This window comes from Sparus aurata, chromosome 1 (genome assembly GCF_900880675.1).
Source record: "Sparus aurata chromosome 1, fSpaAur1.1, whole genome shotgun sequence".
NCBI classification, from domain to species: domain Eukaryota; kingdom Metazoa; phylum Chordata; class Actinopteri; order Spariformes; family Sparidae; genus Sparus; species Sparus aurata.
Window position 1 is genome coordinate 37,526 of NC_044187.1, and position 27,394 is coordinate 64,919.

The following is a 27,394-nucleotide window of genomic DNA, read 5'->3' on the forward strand; positions in this document are numbered from 1 at the left end:
AGTCCTTCAGTCCTTCTTTACTAAGTCTGTATTCTTTTGGAGGAAACATTTAGCAGCAGAAGCAGTGCAAGCTATCATTTCTGTTTGAGTACATCAGCCAGCTTCTTTTGATTTTTTCAGCATTGACTAAAACTCTGTTACAAAAGTAATGTTGACACTCTCCCATCTTTGTTTTCGAGAAATGTGTAACTGCTTTTTTATTTGAACTGGTCCTCTGTGAACTAACCCTCATCTCACTTAGTCAGTCAGAAAAGATGTCCAGTCAGCTGGTCTGTTGGTGCCTTTAGTCCTGATGCTGTGTCACTGCTGTGCTGAGGTAGAGGACAGGAGCACCTGATGCTGTGTCTGAGGTAGAGGGACAGGAGCACCTGATGCTGTGTCACTCTGCTGTGCTGAGGTAGAGGACAGGAGCACCTGATGCTGTGTCACTCTGCTGTGCTGAGGTAGAGGACAGGAGCACCTGATGCTGTGTCTCTCTGCTGTGCTGAGGTAAGGAGCAGGAGCACCTGAATGCTGTGTCTCTCTGCTGTGCTGAGGTAGAGGACAGGGAGCACCTGATGGCCTTGTGGTCACTCTGCGGTGCTGAGGTAGAGGACAGGAGCAAACCCTGATGCGGTGTCTCTCTGCTGTGCTGAGGTAGAGGACAGGAGCACCTGATCTGTGTCTCTCGGCTGTGCTGAGGTAGAGGACAGGAGCACCTGATGGCTGGGTCTCTCTGCTGTGCGAGGTAGAGGACAGGAGCAACCCTGATGCTGTGTCACGGGCTGTGCTGAGGTAGAGGACAGGAGACCCGGATGCTGTGGTCTCTCTGTTGTGCTGAGGTAGAGGACAGGAGCACCTGATGCTGTGTCTCTCTGCTGTGCTGAGGTAGAGGACCAGGAGCACCTGATGCTGTGCTGGGTAGATGGAACAGGAGCAACCTGATTGCTGTGTCACCTCTTCTGTGGCTGAGGTAGAGGACAGGAGCAACCTGATGCTGTGTCACTCTGCTGTACTGAGGTAGAGGACAGGAGCACCTGATTCTGTGTCTCTCTGCTGTGCTGAGGTAGAGGACAGGAGGACAGGAGCACCTGATGCTGTGTCACTCTGCTGTGCTGAGGTAGAGGACGGAGCACCTGATGCTGTGTCTCTCTGCTGTGCTGAGGTAGAGGACAGGAGCACCTGATGCTGTGTCGCTCTGCTGTGCTGAGTAGAGGACAGGAGCACCTGATGCTGTGTCTCTCTGCTGTGGCTGAGGTAGAGGACAGGAGCACCTGATGCTGTGTCTCTCTGCTGTGCTGAGGTAGAGGACAGGAGCACCTGATGCTGTGTCTCTCTGCTGTGCTGAGGTAGAGGACAGGAGCACCTGATGCTGTGTCTCCTCTGCTGTGACTGAGGTAGAGGACAGGAGCACCTGATGCTGTGTCTCTCTGCTGTGCTGAGGTAGAGGACAGGAGCACCTGATGCTGTGTCACTGCTGTGCTGAGGTAGAGGACAGGAGCACCTGATGCTGTGTCACTCTGCTGTGCTGAGGTAGAGGACAGGAGCACCTGATGCTGTGTCTCTCTGCTGTGCTGAGGTAGAGGACAGGAGCACCTGATGCTGTGTCTCTCTGCTGTGCTGAGGTAGAGGACAGGAGCACCTGATGCTGTGTCTCTCTGCTGTGCTGAGGTAGAGGACAGGAGCACCTGATGCTGTGTCTCTCTGCTGTGCTGAGGTAGAGGACAGGAGCACCTGATGCTGTGTCTCTCTGCTGTGCTGAGGTAGAGGACAGGAGCACCTGATGCTGTGTCTCTCTGCTGTGCTGAGGTAGAGGACAGGAGCACCTGATGCTGTGTCACTCTGCTGTGCTGAGGTAGAGGACAGGAGCACCTGATGCTGTGTCTCTCTGCTGTGCTGAGGTAGAGGACAGGAGCACCTGATGCTGTGCTCTCTGCTGTGCTGAGGTAGAGGACAGGAGCACCTGATGCTGTGTCCTCTGCTGTGCTGAGGTAGAGGACAGGAGCACCTGATGCTGTGTCACTCTGCTGTGCTGAGGTAGAGGACAGGAGCACCTGATGCTGTGTCTCTCTGCTGTGCTGAGGTAGAGGACAGGAGCACCTGATGCTGTGTCTCTCTGCTGTGCTGAGGTAGAGGACAGGAGCACCTGATGCTGTGTCTCTCTGCTGTGCTGAGGTAGAGGACAGGAGCACCTGATGCTGTGTCTCTCTGCTGTGCTGAGGTAGAGGACAGGAGCACCTGATGCTGTGTCTCTCTGCTGTGCTGAGGTAGAGGACAGGAGCACCTGATGCTGTGTCTCTCTGCTGTGCTGAGGTAGAGGACAGGAGCACCTGATGCTGTGTCTCTCTGCTGTGCTGAGGTAGAGGACAGGAGCACCTGATGCTGTGTCTCTCTGCTGTGCTGAGGTAGAGGACAGGAGCACCTGATGCTGTGTCTCTCTGCTGTGCTGAGGTAGAGGACAGGAGCACCTGATGCTGTGTCTCTCTGCTGTGCTGAGGTAGAGGACAGGAGCACCTGATGCTGTGTCACTCTGCTGCGCTGAGGTAGAGGACAGGAGCACCTGATGCTGTGTCACTCTGCTGTGCTGAGGTAGAGGACAGGAGCACCTGATGCTGTGTCTCTCTGCTGTACTGAGGTAGAGGACAGGAGCACCTGATGCTGTGTCTCTCTGCTGTGCTGAGGTAGAGGACAGGAGCACCTGATGCTGTGTCTCTCTGCTGTGCTGAGGTAGAGGACAGGAGCACCTGATGCTGTGTCTCTCTGCTGTGCTGAGGTAGAGGACAGGAGCACCTGATGCTGTGTCACTCTGCTGTACTGAGGTAGAGGACAGGAGCACCTGATGCTGTGTCTCTCTGCTGTGCTGAGGTAGAGGACAGGAGCACCTGAGCTGTGCTTGAGGTAGAGGACAGGAGCACCTGATGCTGTGTCCTCTGCTGTGCTGAGGTAGAGGACAGGAGCACCTGATGCTGTGTCTCTCTGCTGTGCTGAGGTAGAGGACAGGAGCACCTGATGCTGTGTCTCTCTGCTGTGCTGAGGTAGAGGACAGGAGCACCTGATGCTGTGTCTCTCTGCTGTGCTGAGGTAGAGGACAGGAGCACCTGATGCTGTGTCACTCTGCTGTGCTGAGGTAGAGGACAGGAGCACCTGATGCTGTGTCTCTCTGCTGTGCTGAGGTAGAGGACAGGAGCACCTGATGCTGTGTCACTCTGCTGTGCTGAGGTAGAGGACAGGAGCACCTGATGCTGTGTCTCTCTGCTGTGCTGAGGTAGAGGACAGGAGCACCTGATGCTGTGTCTCTCTGCTGTGCTGAGGTAGAGGACAGGAGCACCTGATGCTGTGTCTCTCTGCTGTGCTGAGGTAGAGGACAGGAGCACCTGATGCTGTGTCTCTCTGCTGTGCTGAGGTAGAGGACAGGAGCACCTGATGCTGTGTCTCTCTGCTGTGCTGAGGTAGAGGACAGGAGCACCTGATGCTGTTGTCTCTCTGCTGTGCTGAGGTAGAGGACAGGAGCACCTGATGCTGTGTCTCTCTGCTGTGCTGAGGTAGAGGGACAGGAGCACCTGATGCTGTGTCTCTCTGCTGTGCTGAGGTAGAGGACAGGAGCACCTGATGCTGTGTCTCTCTGCTGTGCTGAGGTAGAGGACAGGAGCACCTGATGCTGTGTCTCTCTGCTGTGCTGAGGTAGAGGACAGGAGCACCTGATGCTGTGTCTCTCTGCTGTGCTGAGGTAGAGGACAGGAGCACCTGATGCTGTGTCTCTCTGCTGTGCTGAGGTAGAGGACAGGAGCACCTGATGCTGTGTCTCTCTGCTGTGCTGAGGTAGAGGACAGGAGCACCTGATGCTGTGTCTCTCTGCTGTGCTGAGGTAGAGGACAGGAGCACCTGATGCTGTGTCTCTCTGCTGTGCTGAGGTAGAGGACAGGAGCACCTGATGCTGTGTCTCTCTGCTGTGCTGAGGTAGAGGACAGGAGCACCTGATGCTGTGTCTCTCTGCTGTGCTGAGGTAGAGGACAGGAGCACCTGATGCTGTGTCACTCTGCTGTGCTGAGGTAGAGGACAGGAGCACCTGATGCTGTGTCTCTCTGCTGTGCTGAGGTAGAGGACAGGAGCACCTGATGCTGTGTCTCTCTGCTGTGCTGAGGTAGAGGACAGGAGCACCTGATGCTGTGTCTCTGCTGTGCTGAGGTAGAGGACAGGAGCACCTGATGCTGTGTCTCTCTGCTGTGCTGAGGTAGAGGACAGGAGCACCTGATGCTGTGTCACTCTGCTGTGCTGAGGTAGAGGACAGGAGCACCTGATGCTGTGTCTCTCTGCTGTGCTGAGGTAGAGGGACAGGAGCACCTGATGCTGTGTCTCTCTGCTGTGCTGAGGGTAGAGGACAGGAGCACCTGATGCTGTGTCTCTCTGCTGTGCTGAGGTAGAGGACAGGAGCACCTGATGCTGTGTCTCTCTGCTGTGCTGAGGTAGAGGACAGGAGCACCTGATGCTGTGTCTCTCTGCTGCGAGGTAGAGGACAGGAGCACCTGCTGCTGTGCTGAGGTAGAGGACAGGAGCACCTGATGCTGTGCTGAGGTAGAGGACAGGAGCACCTGATGCTGTGTCACTCTGCTGTACTGAGGTAGAGGACAGGAGCACCTGATGCTGTGTCTCTCTGCTGTGCTGAGGTAGAGGACAGGAGCACCTGATGCTGTGTCACTCTGCTGTACTGAGGTAGAGGACAGGAGCACCTGATGCTGTGTCACTCTGCTGTGCTGAGGTAGAGGACAGGAGCACCTGATGCTGTGTCTCTCTGCTGTGCTGAGGTAGAGGACAGGAGCACCTGATGCTGTGTCTCTCTGCTGTGCTGAGGTAGAGGACAGGAGCACCTGATGCTGTGTCTCTCTGCTGTGCTGAGGTAGAGGACAGGAGCACCTGATGCTGTGTCACTGCTGGTGGTTAAATATTTTAAAAGTGCATCTGAATAGAGAAGAGAAGAATATGTGACCACTGCATGTTACATTTTAATACAAAAAACAGATGCTTGATGTGTGCTATACATAAGACTAATATAGAGTAATAATGAAAATGTGATGAGATTCGTTTAACTTTATTGTCATTGCGATGCAATTCCGTCTAACCAGAGTGCAGTGTATATGTTTCGCCTATGAATGATATGTGAAAGCTAAGGTGTGGAGTATTAACAGTAATACACTTTAACTGCACTTTAACACTGATGTAAACTTTAACAAACATAAACTGTGACACAATAAACCAAAGGCTTACAACTACCCTGTTACAAAGGGGATGGAAAACTAATAGCATTTAACTGACATACAAGCAGGAAACTAAGACACCTGTAAAATAACACCTGAACAGGTCTAACGTAAACTTTCCAAACGTCCCTGATGAATTTAAGGTGGAGTAACATTAACATACATCAACTCAGCTATTTATTGATTATTAAACGATGCTGCAATCCGAAGTAAGCTAGCAAGCTAACACTCTGCTCCAACAACGATCATTAATCTATTAATTTCATTCACTTCATCACACTGACATTACTGTACCTGTATCTTCTTCATGTTTTCTTCCTCTTCTTTCCGTCTTTTTCTTCACTGGGCACTGGATGGTTTGGACCTTGTAGTTCTGCTACAGTATCAGTAAATCTCTCTCTTGGTCTTGGGGTCTCGGTCCAGTCAGATTCAGGCAGCTCGCCTCTCGACCCGCCCCTCTCACAGAGGGCAGGTAGAGTGCAACGAGCCAGAACCCAAAAAAAAGGCCTCTCTCAATTTTGAATGCTTGAGAGAAAGGGTTAACCCTAACCCTAATGATGAAGAGGGACGATTTATTCTTGTTAAAGGAAAATTGGAAAACAAGATAGTCACATTAATCAATGTATATACCCCGCCAGAAAGTGATAAACATTTTTTTAAAACTCTGTTTACAATTATTAGAATCAGAAGGCACTATGACATGTGCTGGGGATTTTAATGTTCTTCTGGATCATAAGATAGACACAACAAGCACAAGAAGAAGTAAGACTCACCTATCTAAATTCATGAATGTGTCATTGAAGGAACAGGGTATGGTGGATGTATGGAGAGAACTCCATCCAACAGAGAAAGATTACACACACTATTCCAACACACACAACACTCACTCTAGAATAGACTAGATGTATTTATGAACAACTGCGACATGCACGAGGTGGAGTGGCTGATATTTCGGACCACAATACGGTCCATTTAACTGTACTTATTAACAATTGCCAACAATTAACAAAATTGACTGAACAGTGGCATAATGAATAATAAAGTAATAACTGAACAAATTGGAACATTAAAAAAAAGATGCTTTGAAAATAATGCTACAGATGACATTAAGCCAACTATCATATGGGACACGTTAAAGGCCGTAATTAGAGGGAAATTAATAGCTATAACATCAAATCAAAAGACACTAAAACAAGCAGCTTATCTTGATCTGACAAGAAAATTAAAAAACCTGGAAATAAAATATCAAAAAGCCCAAAATATTCAACTCCTACAGGAAATGAAGACAATAAAAGGGGAAATAGACAAAATTCTGAGAGGGGAGATAGAGAAAAAACATAGATTTGTGAAACAGGAATATTATGAAACTGGCCCCAAAGCTACTAGACTACTGGCAAGGCGTATTAGAAAACAACAGGCGCTAAATACAATACACAAAATCAGAGATCCGCGATCAGGCCAATTAAAATACAATGTTGCAGAAATAGAAAAAATATTTAAAGACTACTACAACTACCCTCATCTAGTGAGGAGGCAAAAAGACAATTTCTCAACTCACTTGATCTGCCAGCTATTGGAGAATTACAAAACACCAACCTTATAGCTCTTATAACACTTGAGGAAATACCCAAGGCTATATCCAAGCTTAATGCAAATAAAACCACTGGAGGAGATGGATTCCCATCGGAGGAACTGATGCCTCTCCTTGAGGCTTGCCACCATCCTGGAAAGAGGCAATAATTTCAGTAATTCCTAAAGAAAGAAAAGACACAGAATATCATAACAACTTCAGACCAATATCTGTTCTCAATGTGGATTACAAGATATAAACATCTATTATAGCACAAAGATATGAAAAATGTATAAATGACCTAATTGGCAGGACCAAACGGGTTTTTATTGCAGGGTGCCATACACAAGATAGCATTAGGAGGACCATCCAGATAATTAACACAATACAAACTAAAAAAACAGTGCAGTCTCGATGCTGAAAAAAGCCTTCGACAGTGTAAATTGGAACTTCCTATATTTAGTTACTAGAACGATTTGGATTCAACAAGGACTCAGTTAATGGCATTAAAACTATCTATCAAAATCCTACAACCAGAATAAAAGTTAATGTGAGCCTAACAGAAAGAATAATGTTAGGAAGAGGTACGCGACAGGGATGCTGCTTATCCCCGCTCCTCTTTGCTATATATATTGCGCTGCTAGCACAGGCGATCAGACAGAGTGAGGAAATAAAAGGGATTAATATTAATGGACAGAAACATATTATAAGTTCATTTGCGGATGATATTATGATATACCTGGACAACCCCAATACGACTTTTACTCAGCTGATCCATCTTATAAATAAATTCGGCGAACACTCAGGATACAAAATAAATGTAAATAAAACACAAATTTTGACCTTTAATTATACCCCATCCCCACAAATCAAGAGAACTCATCAATTAAAATGGCAATCAAAAACTATCAAATATCTTGGTGTGACTTTGACGAGGCAGCTTGCCCACCTTTATAAAGCAAATTATGACCAGATCCATCTTCAAATTAGTAGAGACATAGAAAGATGGTTCGACCCTGCCATTAGATCTCAACTCAAGAACTGAAGTAATATAAAATAAACATTTTCCCTAGACTATTATATTTTTTTCAGTGTCTACCTATTAGGGTTCCACAAGAAAAGTTTGAAACCTGGGATAAAATGATCTCCAGATTTGTATGGAACGGCAAAAAACCACAGATAAAATATTGCACACTACAACTGGATAAAGATAAAGGAGTAATGGCACTTCCCAATCTGAAGGATAGTTATCGTGCAGGAAAACTCAGACCAGTGTTCAAGTGGTGTGACAAAGGTTATACTGCGAAGTGGAAAGACATTGAGAAGGCGGTGCCAGGTGTTCCAACCCTGTCTTTGATTGGCAATGCTAAATGAATCACTACAAGACACGATTGATCCAATAACTTTGCACACAATGAATATCTGGTTTGATTTCGTCAAACAACACAAATTGGAGAGAGATTTAAAATTGCTGAGTTGGCTGCATATGAGGACAGATTTAAACCAAGCTTAAGTGACCACAACTTCAGGGACTGGGGCAGCAAAGGGCTCACAGCCATGTGTACGTTAACAAAGAATGGGAATGAAATGAGCTTCCAGGAGTTAAAAATGATTTATGGATTAGAAAATGGGGATCTTTTTAGATATTTACAGTTAAGGGACTATTTTATAAAGGAAATACAAGCTGGGAAAACCTTAAATGGTGTCCTCGATGTAATGATCAGGACATACAGTGGAACTAAACTTAAGGCAGTCTCAGTCAGTACTGTACCAAAGTCTGAGAGACTCAGAAGCTGCTTCTACTCTGTACATTAAAGAGAAGTGGGAGAAGGAACTGAACATAAACATTAATCTGGAAGAATGGCATGATATGTGTGAAACACAACACACAACTACAAATTCAAGAACATGGAAAAAATGTTGATGGAAAACCTGACCCGTTACATTACACATAAACTGAAGGGTAAACAAACTGGTTCCCAACATACATGTTGGCGGCTATGTGGAGAGAGGGAAGCAAACCATGCACACATCTTCTGGGAGTGTCACAAACTTAACTCATTCTGGGAAAGTGTGCATAACATAATGAAAGACATTTTAGGATATGTAATACCTAAGGAATGTAAAGTTATGTATCTTGGAAGTCTAAATAATTATGTCCCAGAAAAAGATAGAGATTTAGCCAAAATGTTAATGGTCACATGTAAAAAAACAATTACAAGAAACTGGTGCAAGGCTGAACCACCCACCACAACCCAGTGGCTAGAGATCATAAGGGAGGTTTACATCATGGAGAGAATGACCCATCAGCTAAGAATGAGAGAAGGTGTATTTGTGTCTAAGTGGGAGAAATGGATGCAGTATGACATAGTAAATGGTGCTTAAGGATTGACGGATTTGAATGTGTGTAGTTTGTTCCAGATAATAGATACCGCTAACCATCATTGTTTCTTTTCCTGTTCTTTTTTTTCTTACTTAGCTCATATGTCCCTTTTTTTAATCAAATTCTGCAATGGAATACATAATCAAATATGTTTTTGTTTTTGTTTACAAAAAAACCCCAATAAAAATGTCGTCAGTCTACAAACACTGAAGTCCCTCTGTTGGTTCCAGGTGAACTGCAGACGGTCCAATAATCCCTCGTGCTGTAAACTGCTGGATCAGAGAAACCACTTCATGTTGTGTGATAGATTTTTGAAACAGATTTTATTACAGATAATTTTATGTCCTTTTTATTGTTACTGATGACTACCTTCAAATCAAACTCATTAGAATCACTTTTCAATATATTTTCAGTGAAGCTGTGGTACTTTTATTTTGAAAGACATAATAGGAAGTTGCTGTCATTCTGACAGTCGTGTCAGATATCAGAGATAAAAATAAATGCTGCAGAGTTAAAATTAAAGTGGACTGACATGTTTCTGTCTGCTCTTTTATTTTGTCTCTTTAACATCGTCATGTCCGAAAACAAACTGACTTCAGTGGATTTTGAGATTTTTGGGAATGTGCAGGGTAAGTCATTTGTCACGTGTCACATGTATGTATGTTTGCATGTATTAAGGTATAAAGTTACACACGTGGTTATTTTCTGTGTTAAAGATTCTGTGCCGTCTAAAATATTCATTATTATATCAATGATAAAATCCTAAACCCAGCTATTTGAGGATGAAAAAAAAATCCATATTAAATTTAAATGTGTTATAGATATCTCCCTATTGTACTTTATATACATATATTATATCAACTATATATTATTATGTTCATTATGAGGCTAATAAGGTGTTTGTCTGTTTTCAGGAGTTTGCTTCAGAATGGTGAGCTTCATGTTAAATTTCAATATTCATACTCATAATGATTAAATGATATAAAATGATCCATGTTACAATAAATACAGTCAGTGATCAATGGTAATCAATGAATGATACAAGAGGTTAAATGACAGAAACTGAAACATGTTTGCAATGTAATGATGTAATGATGTGATGACTTGATGATGATGTGATTATGTCAGAATGTGATGATGTGATGATGATGTGATGATGATGATGTCAGTACACAGAGGATCACGGCAGTAGTCTGGGACTCAGCGGGTGGGTGAAGAACACCAGACAGGGAACTGTGATCGGTCAGATCCAGGGACCTCCAGACAAAGTCAATGACATGTGAGTCCAAGTTTCAACTTTCCAAGGACCGAGGTCTTTGGGTTTGGATTTAAAGGTTCCGGTCTCAAGATGAAGGAGAATGGGGCCTAAAAAGTGAACTCATCTGTTGTGTGGAGTGAACTCCGAGGCTCAATACAAAAGAATTGATCTGTGAATTGATCAAGTGTCAAATTATGAGAATGTTATTCGGCTGTTGATGACAGAATCTTCTCCCGCATACTGTTTTTTTATTCATTCTACAGAAATAGAATTATTTTACATTCTTCTTCTCATGTTTTTCAGGAAACTCTGGCTAAAGAGTGTAGGCAGTCCGAGCTCTCGAATTGACCGAGCCGTCTTCTCCAACGAGAGAGACATTTCTAAACTGGAGATCCACGGCTTCTCCACCCGCTACTGAACATCATCAGTGATGTCACACCTGCAAAAAACAGTAACAATTTGCTGTTACTCAAAGTGAAACTGAAAAAGTTGATTATTCATTTAGTGAGTCAACAGAACATGTTGGGTTAGAACAATGTTCAGTTATTCAAAAATGTTTTAATAATGTTTGATAAAAACTTCAAGGATCAGCTGATTGAGGAAATTACTGACCCTTTTTTTTCTACAAAATGAAACTATTGCTTTTCGTCATCAGTTCCAATTGTAAGTTGCATCATGTGTTTGGAGTTTATTGATCATTTTGAATTAAATAGCTTTAAACAGTTAGTCTTTCACAGAAGTCCAACTTTTCCCTCACAGCAGTTTAATAAGTCAATCCATCCTGATCAATACCTGCCTGTTCATCTGTCTATTACCTTCAGTTAGTTAATATTATTATTGCTATTTAATTACCTATTATCATGAAGTCATGGTTCCAAAACGTCTACACGAACAGACTATCAGACTCTCGGATGTTCCTGGTGAGACTTCCAATGGTGTGCAGCCTCAACAGCCTCTCAGGGGTCACGGGTCAGGGGTCACGGATCAGGGTCACGGGTCAGGGGTCACGGATCAGGGTCAGGGGTCACGGGTCAGGGGTCACGGATCAGGGTCACGGGTCAGGGGTCACGGATCAGGGTCAGGGGTCACGGGTCAGGGGTCACGGATCAGGGTCACGGGTCAGGGGTCACGGATCAGGGTCAGGGGTCACAGGTCAGGGGTCACGGGTCAGGGTCAGTCTGCATCCGTCTCGCCTGTTCTTGTGATTCCTCATCTTTTGTGGCTCGATGTCTCAATACAAAAATGTTCTTATCTCACCAAGAAGTGTTAAAATTCCTGAAGGTGTTCTTGACATGCCCATTTTCCCAGGGTGCATCAGTTGGTTACTTGTATGAACTTACCAGAGCAAATATCCCAGAATTCATCTGGGCATTTAAGGAAGAGGCCAAAAACTAGAAGTTTTAACAGTTTTTGTATTCTATTTCATCACAAAATTAACTTTCAAGATTTTATGAAGCAAGAAATCAACTGTGTCGAATATGAACAGTTTTATGAATATTAAAGGTCCGAGGGTCAGCCGGGCCCGCTACAGCGTTAGGCCAGCTGTCATGTTTAATATTAACTCCACTTATCGTACATTTTAAAGCCATGAAAGAAACAAACGTATTGAGATCCTTCACTTCAAAAAATACTAATATTACACTGTGACAATAATCAAGTACATACATAATACATAATGCAATAAAAGTCCTGCATCAAAACCTGACCAAAGTCAGAGTATGTAAGTATAAGCAGCAAATTCTACTTGAAGTACTCAAAGTAAAAGTACTCAGTACTCTGCAAGTACTGCAGTAATCTGTTCTTGTCAGTGTTTTTCTTACAGAAGTGTGTAGATTATTCCCACCACATTTATGTATCATTTTACTGCTGTCGATGTTTAAGATCAAGCTCATTTCACTCTCTAATATCCTGTTGGCTGGTTTCATCTGCAGCAATGTATCATGGTCCACAAGCTCATCGTGAGTTTATATCCCGGCTTTCCTGTGAGAACCACAAATCTTTTCTCAGGTCTGTGACAACGCTTTTTAATCCAAGAGGCTTTTCAAGGTTTTATTCAGTTGTAGAACATAAAGGACCACTTTATCTTTCAGTTCCTCACCAACACTCATCAGAGCACTCTGGACACACAGGGCTCGACCCAAAATGGAAATTAACTAAATTCAGCTTAGTTACCAACTCTGAACTGTTGGTTTATATTTTAGCCAGATGCATTTACATTAATACCATATACTGTACAAAATACACAAGAACAGAAGGAGGTATAATTGTATTAGTATTCATATTAAGTCATTACACTGTTGGTCTACATTTATTATTAACTGATTTTACCTTATTTGATTGCATGTAAAATAATTAACATGTCTGATCTTTCAGCACTGGCCTCTGGTGGTGAGATCAAGTAATACATCTAAGAGCACATCATCTCAAACTGTCAACAGCAGGGTAGGGTTGCTAAACTGCAGGTTAGAGTAGGGTTGCTACAGGTTAGGGTTAGCTACCATAACCTGCAGGCTAGAGACATCGGTTGATGTTCCAGGTTTAGTTTGGTTGAAATTTTGTAGTCAGCAGAAAGGTTTGATTTTTGTTCCATTCATGTAGAACAAACAGTGCTTTCAGTCAGATGAATAATTCAGTCAGAAAAACCACGTGCTGAACCTGAACACACCAGACTCATAGCATTAGAGTCCATGATAGCATCAGTGTTAGCGTGCTGTTGTTCCATTTAGAGGGAGCTTAAAGCTCTGAAGTGCTCCAACTTATTCAGGTCACTTTAAACATCAATAATTCAAAATAAAAACATCTCTGCACACAGAATAGCACAGTGACCTCTGAGGAAACTCTGGACAGAAACATTTACAGTTGCCCAGATCAACTGACTGTGGCAGTGTTCAGAGAAGACACTTGTTCCAACCCCACAAAAATATCAAACCTTGCAAATATCAATGAAGCTGAAATATTTTCCCTCTCTTTACCTCCAGCTAAAGTTTCCTTAATCAATTTAAATTAAAAGATAAGATGTCTAAAAGAGGGAGGGTATTTAGTGAAGATTAATAACCTGAGGGCAGCAACAGGCATGAGAGCCACCGTACCTCACTACATCCAGTCCCTGTATACGTCTCCAGTTTGCAGCATTGTTCGAAACAATTCTGGTGGATGACAGCCACTGTTTAGAAGTGTTGCTCCTGACTTGACTGGTTCTTAGACAATTTGGCATCTATAGTGAAAATCTTTGTTCTTCCATGGACTAGCCAAAACTCACTACACTGGCTCTTTGTTCTAGACCAGCAAAGTTTGGTGTCCTTCCAAACAGCAGCGAGTACAGCTCTGATGCAGGCAACATAGTTTTTAGTAGTCATTGAACTCAGTTGCAGAACGCTGCAACGTTCCTTCAATGAGAACAGAGAAAGGACGGCAGAGAAATGTGAAGATGGTCCAAACACAAGAGTTTCTGTCAGACTGCGGCATTCAATCTCGGTGAGTCAGTGTGACATTCATCACCCATCTTCAGCTTTCATAAAGAGGCGTCATCACACACTGATTGGCTGTGAGAAGAATGACGCAAGCTGATTAACCAGAAGTCGGCCTCATCACCTGCAAAACACGTGATCTGAATCAGCTCCGATCAGTTCAGAGAGATTCTGACAGTCAGCTGAAATAAAAAGTATTTTAGAATCAGGTTCAGTGTGATGGCTGCAGAAGCAACCCCACACTGAATAACACACAAAGGGTGGTAACTCATCTAGTTTATTTACTTTTGTTAGGTTTCTTTACATAATACTCATAAAGAAAGAAATAACTGGACACAGGTTTTAAGTTTCATATGGCACTTTTTATTAGTAGTTTTGACAGAATGGTTTCCTTCTGTAGTGCACACATTTAGGTAACTTTTCTAAGTCAATTTTGCCATTTGTTTTAATAATTTCATTAATGGCATGGAAAGTTAATGTGATATTCTTTGAGTTACCAGTTCCTGGGAGTTGCAGTGGAGTTCCTGGCTGGCCAGCAAAAGGAGGCCAATCTGCATCACCTGGCCTTAAATAGTGCTGGCTGCTAAATGGACTGTACCATTGGCCTCTGGCATCAGGGGGGAGGGCTCTGCTTCATGCTTTGATTGTTGTATTGTATTTCAGTGAATAATGATTATTATTTTTCTTCCCCTAAAGATCAGGTAGACTAATTAGTGGTGATTTGTGTTTCTTTGTAGTCTTGCTTAAGTGGTGTCTTTGTCTATCCCCCAGTGTGTCTTAAATGGCCTGATCAGCCAGTATATATGTGAACCCGTATGTTTCAGTTGGTTGCTTTTAGTCTGTCCTGAGCGAGGGTGTATTTGGTTTAGGTTAAGTTCTGTTTAGTTTAGTTTAAGTTCTGTTTAGTTGACCTATTTTAGAGGCCCAGAACTTTATTCAATATTTTGTTAATTATTTTCATTTGTTTGTTAATAAAACACATTTTTTGAAAATTACACTGCCTTCTCATGCCTGCTAGCACGGTCCCTGACATTCAGGTTATTTTATTTGTGCCTGTAGGCAGAAGTAAAAGAAAAGGCATCAGCACTGACAACGGACAGACACACTGGACCCTTTTCATACTTTGAGATGTTTCTCTGATGAAGCTGTTGCAGGTGGAGACATGTCATCCTGAAGGTGGAGCTGCCAGCCCTGCTGGAAAAACCAGCATAGACCAGCAACAAAACATACAATAAAAAAATGTGTAGACAGCCTCTACTTGTCCTTCACCTGACCCCACCTATGCTTGGACCTCTACATCAAAGCCATTTACTGATGAATAATTCTGTGTATAAGGTGTTATTAATGTATTGATATATTATTGATTATGTTGCTGATTGTATTCAACCAGCAGGGATTCAGTAGTGAGACATAAGACAAAGTATTTTTCTCGAAATGGTGAATTCATTTTCTTTTGATTTACTGATTGATAAATCATTGCAGCTCTAAACATATGATTATATTATATTCAGTGTTGTGCAACTTACTGGGAACTAATAATTAGTTACAGTTAGAAGTTACTGGTCTCAAAAGTAATTCAATGACTTCATGAACTGCTGCATTTAAAAGTGATTAGTTACTTTTTCATGTTTGCTCAGCTCATTAATGCACACTCAGGCTCAGACGACAAATTCAATAACATCAGCCATTTCAAAATTACATCTGTGACATTCAAACTCACATCATTGCTGCAGACTTTTTTCTGTATTCATGGAAAAGTCATATGTTCTAAAAAATGAAACTCATTATTGTTTTTTTCTAATGTGTTTAAACATAAACATGGTCACGGCAGAATGACGTCAGCTGAAATAAAGACATTATGGGTGAATGTAGTGCTTGAAGACCTATATCAGCGCTAAACATGGATCAGAGATTACATGCATCAATATTCACTGATAGATCTCGAGCAGACGGGTTTTATGAAAAACAGACAAACCCAGGATAATGTGTGGTGGGCTCTCCAACTCATTGATTATGTGGGAAATAATAAAATGGAATCTGAAGTTATTAGTCATGACGCCGAAATGGCTTTTGATTGAGTCCGTTGGGATTATCTATATTTGGCTCTGAAACATTTTGGATTTAATGATCAAGTCATACGAGTTTTCAACTCCCTCTATTGCTCACACACAGCCAGAATTTAAATAAACGGATCTTAATCTAAGACAGTGTCCCTGAAAAAGGGGTTGTCATCAGGGACGCCCCCGTAGTCCTACACTTTTTGCCTCGTTAATTGAGCCGTTGGTACAGGCAGAAAGAGAGGATGAAAAAATATCTGGCATTCTGATTGGAAACACAGAACATAAAATCTGTTTATATGTGAATGATATTCTCATGACCCTTACTAAACCCAAAATTAGCCTGCCTAAATTACTCTTACTTCTTAAAGAATTTGGCCAATATGATGGTTACAAATTAAATTTACACAAAACCCAAACCTTGATCTTTAATCATGAACCGTACGAGAACATCTACAGGACATGTCAATTTAAGAACACAGTTAATACAATTAAATATCTAGGAGTACAAATACCAAAAGATTTTATATTGTTTATTTGGGGTAAACAGAAACCACAGATTAGATTTCAGACGTTACAGTTGCCTAAAGATAAAGGTGGAATGGCTTTGCCTTGTGTGGAAGATTACTACAAGGCTGCACAGCTGTGTTTTCTGGTTTGTTGGTGTTATCCAGAATGTGACACAAAGTGGAAGGATTCGGAACAGAATTTAATAAATGTAGTGGCAGAAACTGAGACACTATCATTTATCCACATGCCTTTGACAATCATTACAGCTATTAAAGCGAAACTCTCGCCAAAAAGCAACCGAGGCTTTATTTGGGATTGAATATGAGTCAAGCCTTCGTGTGAAAGCATAATTACGACGAAAGAGGCACTTTTAAGATTTACCGTAGTTTCGGTTTTGGGCACGTTAATTTTGAACAGGAGTGCATGGGGCAGGACATGCTAGCATCAAAATCGCTATTTTTAGAACACTAAGAAGGCTCGACACAACATGAAACTTTGCTCGTAGCATCACTATGAGGTCTCTACTCATGAACACGAGCATTGAGAACATTGTTTGTGTACACAGAGTTTATGAAAAAGAAGGTTTTTGAACTACTCACGTTAGCTGCTGCATCTCCTGCGCGTCGCCGTCATGCCAGGCAAAAAGTGTCGATCCCCGAGTGCGACCTGACAGGCAGGAGAGTCATGGTGAACCGCTCCTCAAGCGTGCCTGGGAGTGCATGTCCTGCCCCATGCACTCCTGTTCAAAATTAACGTGCCCAAAACCAAAACTACGGTAAATCTTAAAAGTGCCTCTTTCGTCGTAATTATGCTTTCACACAAAGGTTTAACTCATATTCAATCCCAAATAAAGCCTCGGTTGCTTTTTGGCGAGAGTTTCGCTTTACTAGCTGCTGAAATATCCCCTGTGGTTACTGCTAAGCTCTACCATTAATTTTGGGTCTGTTGTGGATGTCAGGGGAAAACCAATATTTATTGTGAACTTTTATGATGACAATGTTGAAATAAATAAGTAAAATGTGTTGCCACAGGTCACCCAGGGCCTGAGGAAGGGAGGGACCTGGGTGTGGCATCTGTAGGCTTTTTAAAAATACAACCAAGAATGGTCCAAGACACGGGTATGTTTGAAGTTCCAAAAATAGCAGTGGCAAGATTGTATTGATCATAATGAAAGAAGGAGGGTCCAGGGTGTGGAAAGCTACCTGGACCAAAAGTATATAAGCTGGATGTTCAGAGAGAGTGTTTTAGTCTACCCTGGGGTAACTCATGTGTCTGTGTCCTGTTTTGTGAAATAAACACCTTTCACCTGAAGACCAGCTGTTTCACCTCTGATTTAAGACTCCAACTGTGAGTGTTTTACTGATAGTAAGTACATTTGGTATAAAGTTAAAAAAAATGGTTGCCCTCTCTCGTCTTTACTGGGAGACAAAATTCTCCCAAAAAAATTAAAATGACTAATTGGAACATCTGGCACAAAAAGCTTAGAGACTCAAATTTTGAGAGAAATGTTTGAATACTGCACTGGATAGCATATGATGGACTTCACACCAGCTGACCTGGACAGCAGATTCAAACACTGGTTGGCTCTGGGTATCACCTCATACTGCAAAATGTCCTCTTACACTGGGTTAGGGTTACGCCTTTCTACAACTCTCAGAAACCTGTGGTCTTGAGAGAAAGTATTTTTTCAGATATCTTCAACTGAGACATTATGAAAAAACATTCAAACCTATGGAGAGGAGGGAACGACCCTGCTCAGGATATTTACTAATGCATGTAAAGATAACTCTAAAAGAAAGCTGATTTCCAGGATTTATTCTGCTCTACAACTGAACAGGGGTCTTTCCACAACCTATATTAAAGCAAGACAGGAGAAAGAAGTTAACGTACAGTTATCTGAACATGATTGGCTTAATATTTGCAGGACACAGTCCACCACCTCTAGTTCAGACCTATGGAGGGAATTCAATAACTCCAAACATTAAAAGCTTACAGACCAACAACCCAGAGCAAGGACAGTGTCTGAGAGGGTGTGGTAAAATGTCTGCTGTCTGCTTCCACATATTCTGGGAGTGTCCGAACGTCAGTTCATACTGGGTAGATGTAATCACAGGGATTAGATGAACTATTAATTTACAGCTTGTGTTTAGTTTCAGTGTTATAAATCTAGGAAACATACCAGCCGGAATGCATAAACAAGACAGATATCTATTACAAATATTACTAGCAAGTAGCAAAAAAGATACCAGGAAATGGCTGAGCACTGAGTGTCCGACTATCCTGGACTGGATAGAAATAGTAAAAGAAATTCACAATATGGAAAAATTAACATTTTCCCGGAGACATGATACAGAGAAGGGTAACAGATATTGGAAGAAATTAAGATGTTACTTGGACGCAAAATTGTATTATGTTTGCTCTGGATGGACTTCTCACTGGGACTTTTGAAATGGAACTCCTGAATATACAGAGGAACGTTCACCCCTGAGCGAGGAAACCTCAAAAGATAGCTCTTCACATAATGGAACCCGTCCACCAACTCAATTTATTAGCCATTTCTATTTTTATTTTTTCACTTTGAATGATATGCAGTATTTCGCATTGTAATTGATAAAATTGTCCAATGTTTGTTCCGTGTATGTATTTAGGGCCCGAGCACTGACCAGTGCGAAGACCTATTGGAATCGCTAGGATTATTATTTTAGTATGTAGTGTTATAGTGTTATACACACACATATATCTGTCACGGTGGGTTAAAGGGGAAAACTAAGGAAATAGGAGGTGGACCCAAATGCAGTTACTCACAGGACAGGAGACAGGATTGAAGGGAACAAAAGGCGAGCTTTAATAATCAAAAAGCTGAATACAAACAAATGACGGGTGCTAGCTTCAGAAGCTAGTAAAAAGGGGAAAAATATCAAAACAGCAAAGTACCAACAAAAGTCAAGTACAAAGCAAACTGCCACCAAGAATCAAAATCCAAAAACATAACAAACGGGGAGACAAATGGGAGACTGGAGGTACATGAGGAGAAACGGGAGGAACATCAGACCAAAGGGAGCATCAAGGAGCTTGGAACACAAGGGACATCACACCAACAGACGCAGAAGCAGACAGAAGCAATGAACGGACAAACAACAGAGGGAAGACAAAGACTATATGCACAGACACTAACAACGAGACAAGGCACAGGTGAGTTGGAGCAGCAGGTGAGAATAACGAGGGGGAATCACAGAGGAAGCAACAGTAGCAGACAGTGGGAGACAAATATATATATAATATATATATAAATATATATATATATAAAAACGTTCTGCCTCTACCTTCCTCTTTTAATGGCCTTAATGCATGTGTGAAGTGATGGACAGGCAGTGAGAGCCCGCCCCCTGCACAGGACAGGCTCCCACACAAATCTGTTCACGATTGGGAATAATGAAAATCCATCATAGACAAACTTTTAATTTTTGCAGAGGGTTAGAACCACTAAGACAGGAGCTTATTGTTACAGTGATGTGAATGGGCTGTGGGACACAATCAGTGATGTAATGAGCATTACTCACATATTGATGGAATTGAATACAGGTGTGTGTGATTGCAGGCAGGAGGAGGATTGGAAGGAGACAAAAGACTGTTCCGACAGGGCATTGAGAGAGCATCTTACTGCTGTGGCTCAGCACTCTCTTGGGAGGGAGGGTGTCGTTTGCAGCCATTTAGGACTGCCGGCGATAAACACAGGTAGAGCAGGGGGTTAGTTGTTCCTGGTCCTTCAGTTAAATGAAGCGTGTATTGGCTGTCCTGTTATGACTGGTTCCTCTAGTCAGTTTTAGCTCTCCTCACCTCTATGAATTAGCTTTTATACTTAACTTGTGATGATTTAATAAAGATTGCCTTTTTGTACTATACCGTTGTTTGATTATTTAAAGGCTCTGACACTGGCAGTTTTTTCCTGCTTAAGGACAAACCCCACATTTATTACAGTACTACAGTCTTTCTAAATTTAGCCCCGGGGTTTAATGCCGGGTTATGACACCGATCCCTACCAGTGGACACATGGACGCTTTTATGTTGTTGTTGTTTTTAACAATAGCAGAAAGAGTCTTATTGAAAAGATCCAGACAGCTTCACTGTATCTCATAAGGATTTTTATTACGACAGTTTCTGTTTAAAGTCAGCAGGTGATTCTCCAACAAACACACCAATCAGAGAAGAGGGAGGGGCCACAGTGTGTGTGGGTGTCTGTAGGTCTGTGGTCACTCTGCTTTGGTTCTTTTCACAGCTCCAGGTAACCTGTCCTGCAGCCTGAAAACACAGACAGTCTGCTTAGTATGTCTGACAAAACCATCATATCGCACCCTGTCACACCGTATCACACCTTGTCAACTGTCAAGGTGTGATAGGAATGAAAAACGTTACTCATGGTGTAGCTACTTCATGTGTGCTTGTGATTAGATCAACAAACTTCAAAAAGATTTGTCAGCCACTTAATGTGAAATACCCACTGAAGCTAGCCAGCAGCCAATAGCAGTGATTAGCACCAACGGAGACATGTTGTCTGGGAGAAATATTATGAGAGACAGTGAGAAAATATCAGCACTCAAACCAGCCTTCAAATTAAGGCCAGGATTACTGCACTGTAAAAGTTTATTGTAAGTTTATTGTAAGTTTGTGAATGAGGTCATTTCTGCTCCTTGTGGCTGTTGGAAGAAGAACTATCACAAGAACTGCAGCTGGTGTGAGGCACCAGAGTCCCATGTTCTCCCACAGATCAGTGATGGTTCATCAGTCAAACTTTAACTACGTGTTGCTAGGTCCGGTGAGTGCAATTACTGACTTGTTGTCGAAGACGTAATGAGATTACTGAGTAATCTAAGTAATGTGTTACTGCTAATAATGGGGAAACGCATTCTCAGTGAGTGTGGTTCTCTGTTCTGATGTGTACTCACTTGTGTAGTTTCTCCTCCACTCTGGACCGAATCAACTCAATGTAATGATCAATCTGAGTCTGAACACACACATACACACACACACAAACACACACACACACATAGGTCAATTACTGCTTTCAGATGATTTAGTCACAGAAATATTCTCAATATGAGGCATTAAAAGAAACACTGTACTGGTCTTAGATTTGGTACTGTGTAATGATCTTAGAGAGGACTTGTGGTGTTTTTAACTGTTGGTGGACCTGACTGTGATGTCACAGAGGGTCAAACAGCAGCTGAGGAGGTCGACTGGACCAGTTCTGAAACCTTTGGTGAGTTAGAATCATTGACACAGCAGAACTAACATACCACTTCTTTAACTCAAATATGCTCTCTCATCCCCAATCCAACGCAGAACTACAAAGAATGAATGTACAACTTGGCCATGGGAAGAAGTCCTAGGTTATTGTAGGTGAAGCACCTGAACATTTGGACTAAAACTCAATAATAAATCACCCAGATAATGCAAAAGCTAAACTATGGCTGTGACACTGAGAGATGGGGTAGTTTTAAGACAAGTTCTGCTGCCGTACCTTTTTCTTCAGGTAGATCAGTGGAGTGGTGAAGAAAATGATGTCAGCTGGACAGGAAGAAAAATGGTTTCAGTTTGTTTGAAGCACAAGTCCAAAAATATTGAAATCAGGAACAAGAAACCTCACCGAGAATTAGAATGGTGACTCCATTAAAGATGGAACCAACATACGTCATCATCCACATGACTGCAGACAACTAGAACATTTAGAGAACAGACAGCTGAACCATTTAGAGAACAGCTGAAACATTTAGTGAACAGCTGACACATTTAGAGAACAGCTGAGACATTTAGAGAACAGTTGAAACATTTAGAGAACAGAAAGCTGAAACATAGAGAACAGCTGAAACATTTAGAGAACAGCTGAGACATTTAGAGAACATTTGAAACATTCAGAGAACAGCTGAAACATTTAGAGAACAGAAAGCTGAAACATAGAGAACAGCTGACACATAGAGAACAGCTGACACATTTAGAGAACAGCTGACACATTTAAAGAACAGCTGAAACATTTAGAGAACAGCTGAAACAATTAGAGAACAGCTGAGACATTTAAAGAACAGAAAGCAGAAACATTTAGTGAACAGCTGAGACATTTAGAGAACAGCTGAGACATTTAGAGAACAGTTGAAACATTTAGAGAACAGAAAGCTGAAACATAGAGAACAGCTGAAACATTTAGAGAACAGCTGAGACATTTAGAGAACATTTGAAACATTCAGAGAACAGCTGAAACATTTAGAGAACAGAAAGCTGAAACATAGAGAACAGCTGACACATAGAGAACAGCTGACACATTTAGAGAACAGCTGACACATTTAAAGAACAGCTGAAACATTTAGAGAACAGCTGAAACAATTAGAGAACAGCTGAGACATTTAGAGAACAGTTGAAACATTTAGAGAACAGAAAGCAGAAACATTTAGTGAACAGCTGAGACATTTAGAGAACAGCTGAGACATTTAGAGAACAGTTGAAACATTTAGAGAACAGAAAGCTGAAACATAGAGAACAGCTGAAACATTTAGAGAACAGCTGAGACATTTAGAGAACAGTTGAAACATTTAGAGAACAGCTGAAACATTTAGAGAACAGAAAGCTGAAACATAGAGAACAGCTGACACATAGAGAACAGCTGACACATTTAGAGAACAGCTGACACATTTAAAGAACAGCTGAAACATTTAGAGAACAGCTGAAACAATTAGAGAACAGCTGAGACATTTAGAGAACAGTTGAAACATTTAGAGAACAGAAAGCAGAAACATTTAGTGAACAGCTGAGACATTTAGAGAACAGCTGAAACATTTAGAGAACAGAAAGCGTAAACATTTAGAGAACAGCTGACACATTTAGTGAACAGCTGACACATTTAGTGAACAGCTGACACATTTAGAGAACAGACAGCTGAAGCATTAAAAAATGTAACTGGACACCTGGTCTCACCTGGTCTACCTGAAGTACATAAACAGAGGATAGCATTAGCCGCCGTGCTAACAAGTAGTGTGTAAACTGACCTTCAGAGAGTCAACCAGGTCCTCAACCAGCAGCAGCCTCCTGGTCTGACTGGTGAACCAGTTAAGGTGGACCAGAGACTGGTCAGCCAGCAAACGCACAGACTCAGAGGACACAGAGATGTCCCTGTCCAACAGAGACCTGGAGAAGGACAGAGGAGGTGAGACCAGGTGAGAGGAGGACAGAGGAGGTGAGGGGATTCTTTATGTGTGTTACCTGAATGGATGACCTTCGTCTGATTTCTGGACGGCCTGGATCACTGATTTATAAACCCTACAGACGGGAAGGAGACAACAGTTCATTTATAAATTAGTTAATCGATTATGAAGCTCAGAGATGGAACATGACATCACTTATCAGTGGACTGAGCTGCATTATGGGACCTGGAACACACCTTGGTGGTACCTGGTGGGGCTGTTGATACATTCACAGTATGTTCTGATTACCTGAAGGTTATGGTGACACAGAGACAGGTGAGCAGCAGGTAGGACACCACACTGATGACAGACAGCGTTGCCACGGAGATGAGAATTAGCAACGACAGGCCGAATGCCACCGCTGTCTTCTTCGGCTCTTTCCAGTGGACGAGCTGCAAGGCTGCGGGGGCGGGATCAGAGTTATTACACACACTTCCTGTCTTCAGAGAGACACACGCCAACACATATGATCTACCTCAATAAACATGTTCATCACACACGCAACTGTGGTGATCTTGAGTTTAAAAACACAACAACAAATACTTAACATTACAACAAACAGTAAAACACAAATGGTCTTGCATTTCTATCGTGCTTTTCAAGTCGACTGAATGCTCAAAGTGCTGTACAACACTTGTCACATTCACACACACATTCATACACTGATGGCAAGCTGCCATGCAACTGCGTATCAGGAGTAATTGGGGTTTAGTATCTTGCTCAAGGAGACTTCAACATGCAGGTGGGGGGAGCCCAAATTTTAACCAGAGACCTTCTGATAGACAACCCGCTCTACCTCCTGAGCTACAGCCGTCCTAACTGGAACACTACAACGAACAAAAAACACAACAACGTAAACGGCATGTACCTTATATCAACAAGGACAGAAAGTACAGATACACTGTCTGTCTTTCAACATTTACATTTAGGGTAATTATCAGAAGCTTTTGTCCAAGCCACTTACAGCAATTCATACATACTTAAGTCTGAGTCGCCTATATTCACCCTGAATAATTGAGTGCATAAGTGGGGACTATACTTTTACAATGCGCACATAACAAAACACAAAACACACAAATCACTTATTGTGCTTTAAATTATGATTAATGTAAAAAAACTAAACCTTATTCTCTTGCATCCTATAGTCCACTTACCTTTACTTCATGATACCTTTACGTCAGTATTTTATCTTAAAATTACATTAGCATTTCATTGTATATAGTACTTTGTTTTTTGTATATTGTATATGGTGCTTTATTGTTTCTGATTACTTCTATGTCTGCCCTTATATTTTGACGGTATTTATATACGTTATATCCTATATACTTGATTGTACCTGCTGCTATGATGACCTAATTTCCCCTCTGGGATCTATCTATCTATCTATCTATCTATCTATCTATCTATCTATCTATCTATCTATCTATGACAGATTGATTATAAAGTTTGCAGATTAAAGATAGTTTTGCGCTAATGACCTTATATCTAACAGGGTTTCGATGTTTCCAAAGACATATACGACTTCCGATTTGTTACTGCAACTGCAACTCAGACAGAATTTACATTCTGTCTCGTTCTGGTGCAGAAAATAATTTCCTCATCTCAGGATAAACAAACTGAGAGTTTACACTAAATCTGCTTTCTGAAATAGGACTGAATAACCAGAGGGAGGGTGATCAGTGGGCCATGATGAGTTACTGTTTAATCGCAGCACAAATGAGACAAGAATTAGCTAGCTAGGATGCTAGTTCCTGATTGTATGTTCACTCTGTGTCCAGTGTTTTTGACTTATGTTCCTGTTTTTCCTGTGTTTATAAACAAACAGCAGATTGTGGCCTTCAGTCTGACCAGTAAACACGCCGACCTCTTCAGCTGCGATCAGCTGCAGTGTCTCGACGCTCTTTAAGCAGAGCTGACCAGCTGAAGGCAGCCTGATGGCAGAATGTCCTGCAAGCACACTTTGAGTACTTTGCTCAACCTAGAGACACTCCGGCAGTGAAGAGCGGCTCCGAAGGATGAGGAACAAGAGAAAAACAGCAGCTGGAGGCTGAAGAGGTTTGTGTGCTTAACAGGAAACAGAGTAGGTTACATCTTGCCAGAGCATCAGATGGATTATAACAATGTATGAATGACGTCTCTCTTTCCTGTTGAAAGATGGACAGAGTGTCCGTCAACCATCCTTGTAGGTAGACGGTACCTAACTTTTCCAGTTTAAGTTAATGTTGTTGTGTTTCTCTAGATGTGACATTTAATTTTATTTCTTATACTTGATTAATGAAAATGAAAAACTGACAAAAGCTCTGAATGTAGTTAGCAGAGCCGTAGTCATGTGATTTGTTTTAGGATGTGAAGGGTTAAAAAGTCCAGAGCTGGTTGTGAGATTAAAATCTGCAGTAAGCAGCTTGTTTCACATAGAATGACCTGAATAAGAACAAGAAGCAGTCAGCTGAGCAGGTTAGCTCACAGCAGGACAATGGATCTTTGTGTCTGAACACAAATACGAAAATGTAAAAACCTCTATAAATCAAACAGACGTCAGTCCTACCTGGATCCAGAGGAAGTCCTTGACTGTTTCCGTTGTCATGGTGATAGTTTTAAACAGAGAGGCTGTGATAGGCTAACTGATTAAAATGTTAAGAACACTTTATAGAGTTTATTTATTTATTTATTTATTCAAATAGGGGACAATGCACATTAATTAACGTGTGCACCAGAGTTAATCATGTAAATGTGCCAGATTTTATCCAGAGGCTCATTTTCAGCTAGAGTCAAGAAAACAAGTAAGAACACAACACATAAACACAAACAAATAAAAATACACAACCACCACTCCAGACCATGGCAGCTGTCCCTGGCAGGTGGAAGGAATGTGAAAAAAAATACCAATACGAGAACAGTTTATCACACAGCATATAAAGACACGAGTGCAGACAGAAGCACGTGGACACAGAGCATTTATAAAGACAAAGACATTAAAACATTCATCGAAGACTTGACAGCTCTCCAATTGTTTGACGTTCTCAGTCTCCAACCAATCAGCTGCTGAGTTCATTGATCACACTAATCAATCATCTTCAGCCTCTGTTCAATCAAGACTGTCAGATGAGGTTGAGACCGGCACGCAGGTAGTCGAGTGATTAGAGCGATGCCACGAATGCAGTGGACCCCGGTTAGAATCCGGCCGGAGGACCTGTACTGCATGTCACACCCCCAATCTCTCCCCTTTCTGATCTATCCACTGTCAAATAAGGTGTCTATGCCTCGAGAATGAGGTTGAGACTGACTGACTACAAATAAACACCTGTAGGTCCATTGAGTAACTGTGCTAGAGCTTTTGACTGTCACCTGATCTTCTCACTACAGACTGAATGAAGCCTGTGAACAGGTGAGTCCTACCTGAATGTGTGAGGTCTCTGAGTGAGGAAGAGGAGTTGTTGGATGATGATGATGATGAAGAATGACTGCTGCTGGTTGAGTCGGCCATTTTCTTCTTCTTCTTCTTCTTCTTCTTCTTCTTCTTCTCTCTGTGTGCAGCTGAAGTTTGCGGCCCAGTCTGCTGCTGCTGCTGCTGCTGGAGTTATGATGTCATCAGAGGGCGGGGCTTACAGAGAGGGGGGTGTATCCATTGGTCAGCTGTTAGAGCTCAGATGTTGTAACCTTTTAATGTTAATCTGCTGTCGACATAAAGA

At 42.3% G+C, this 27,394-nt stretch overlaps 2 protein-coding genes and 1 long non-coding RNA gene across 3 annotated transcripts; 1 reads left to right on the forward strand and 2 right to left on the reverse strand.

Annotated features, from left to right (window-relative positions):
• The first annotated feature begins 9,644 nt into the window (after nt 1–9,644).
• LOC115578906 (acylphosphatase-2-like) lies at nt 9,645–11,166 on the forward strand. Its single transcript, XM_030412254.1, has 4 exons — nt 9,645–9,813; nt 10,099–10,115; nt 10,354–10,463; nt 10,746–11,166. Exons 1-4 carry the CDS (start codon nt 9,717–9,719, stop codon nt 10,858–10,860), a joined length of 339 nt encoding a protein of 112 aa, XP_030268114.1. The 5' UTR covers nt 9,645–9,716; the 3' UTR covers nt 10,861–11,166.
• A 1,527-nt stretch (nt 11,167–12,693) lies between these two features.
• Nucleotides 12,694–14,457, reverse strand: LOC115578914 (uncharacterized). Its single transcript, XR_003983558.1, has 2 exons — nt 14,407–14,457; nt 12,694–14,033 (listed from the first exon to the last, which is right to left on the reverse strand). It is a non-coding gene; the product is annotated as an uncharacterized LOC115578914 (long non-coding RNA).
• A 6,139-nt stretch (nt 14,458–20,596) lies between these two features.
• On the reverse strand, nt 20,597–27,257 carry LOC115572434 (reticulon-3-B-like). The gene is made up of 8 exons (XM_030402535.1): nt 27,102–27,257; nt 23,955–24,105; nt 23,725–23,781; nt 23,511–23,649; nt 22,121–22,190; nt 21,995–22,041; nt 21,420–21,478; nt 20,597–20,775 (listed from the first exon to the last, which is right to left on the reverse strand). The coding sequence occupies exons 1-8, from the start codon at nt 27,187–27,189 to the stop codon at nt 20,727–20,729; spliced, it is 660 nt and encodes a 219-aa protein (XP_030258395.1). The 5' UTR covers nt 27,190–27,257; the 3' UTR covers nt 20,597–20,726.
• Nucleotides 27,258–27,394: the final 137 nt, after the last annotated feature.

Excerpts from the sequence above, each read along its gene's own strand:
- LOC115578906 (XM_030412254.1), top strand. The coding sequence starts at position 9,717 with ATGTTTCTGTCTGCTCTTTTATTTTGTCTCTTTAACATCGTCATGTCC. Across the intron at positions 10,464-10,745 it reads CCAGACAAAGTCAATGACAT|GAAACTCTGGCTAAAGAGTG; the intron begins GTGAGTCCAAGT and ends CATGTTTTTCAG.
- LOC115572434 (XM_030402535.1), bottom strand. The coding sequence starts at position 27,189 with ATGGCCGACTCAACCAGCAGCAGTCATTCTTCATCATCATCATCATCC. Across the intron at positions 23,782-23,954 it reads TGTGTCACCATAACCTTCAG|GGTTTATAAATCAGTGATCC; the intron begins GTAATCAGAACA and ends TCCCGTCTGTAG. Across the intron at positions 20,776-21,419 it reads GTGGAGGAGAAACTACACAA|GCTGCAGGACAGGTTACCTG; the intron begins GTGAGTACACAT and ends CTGTGTTTTCAG.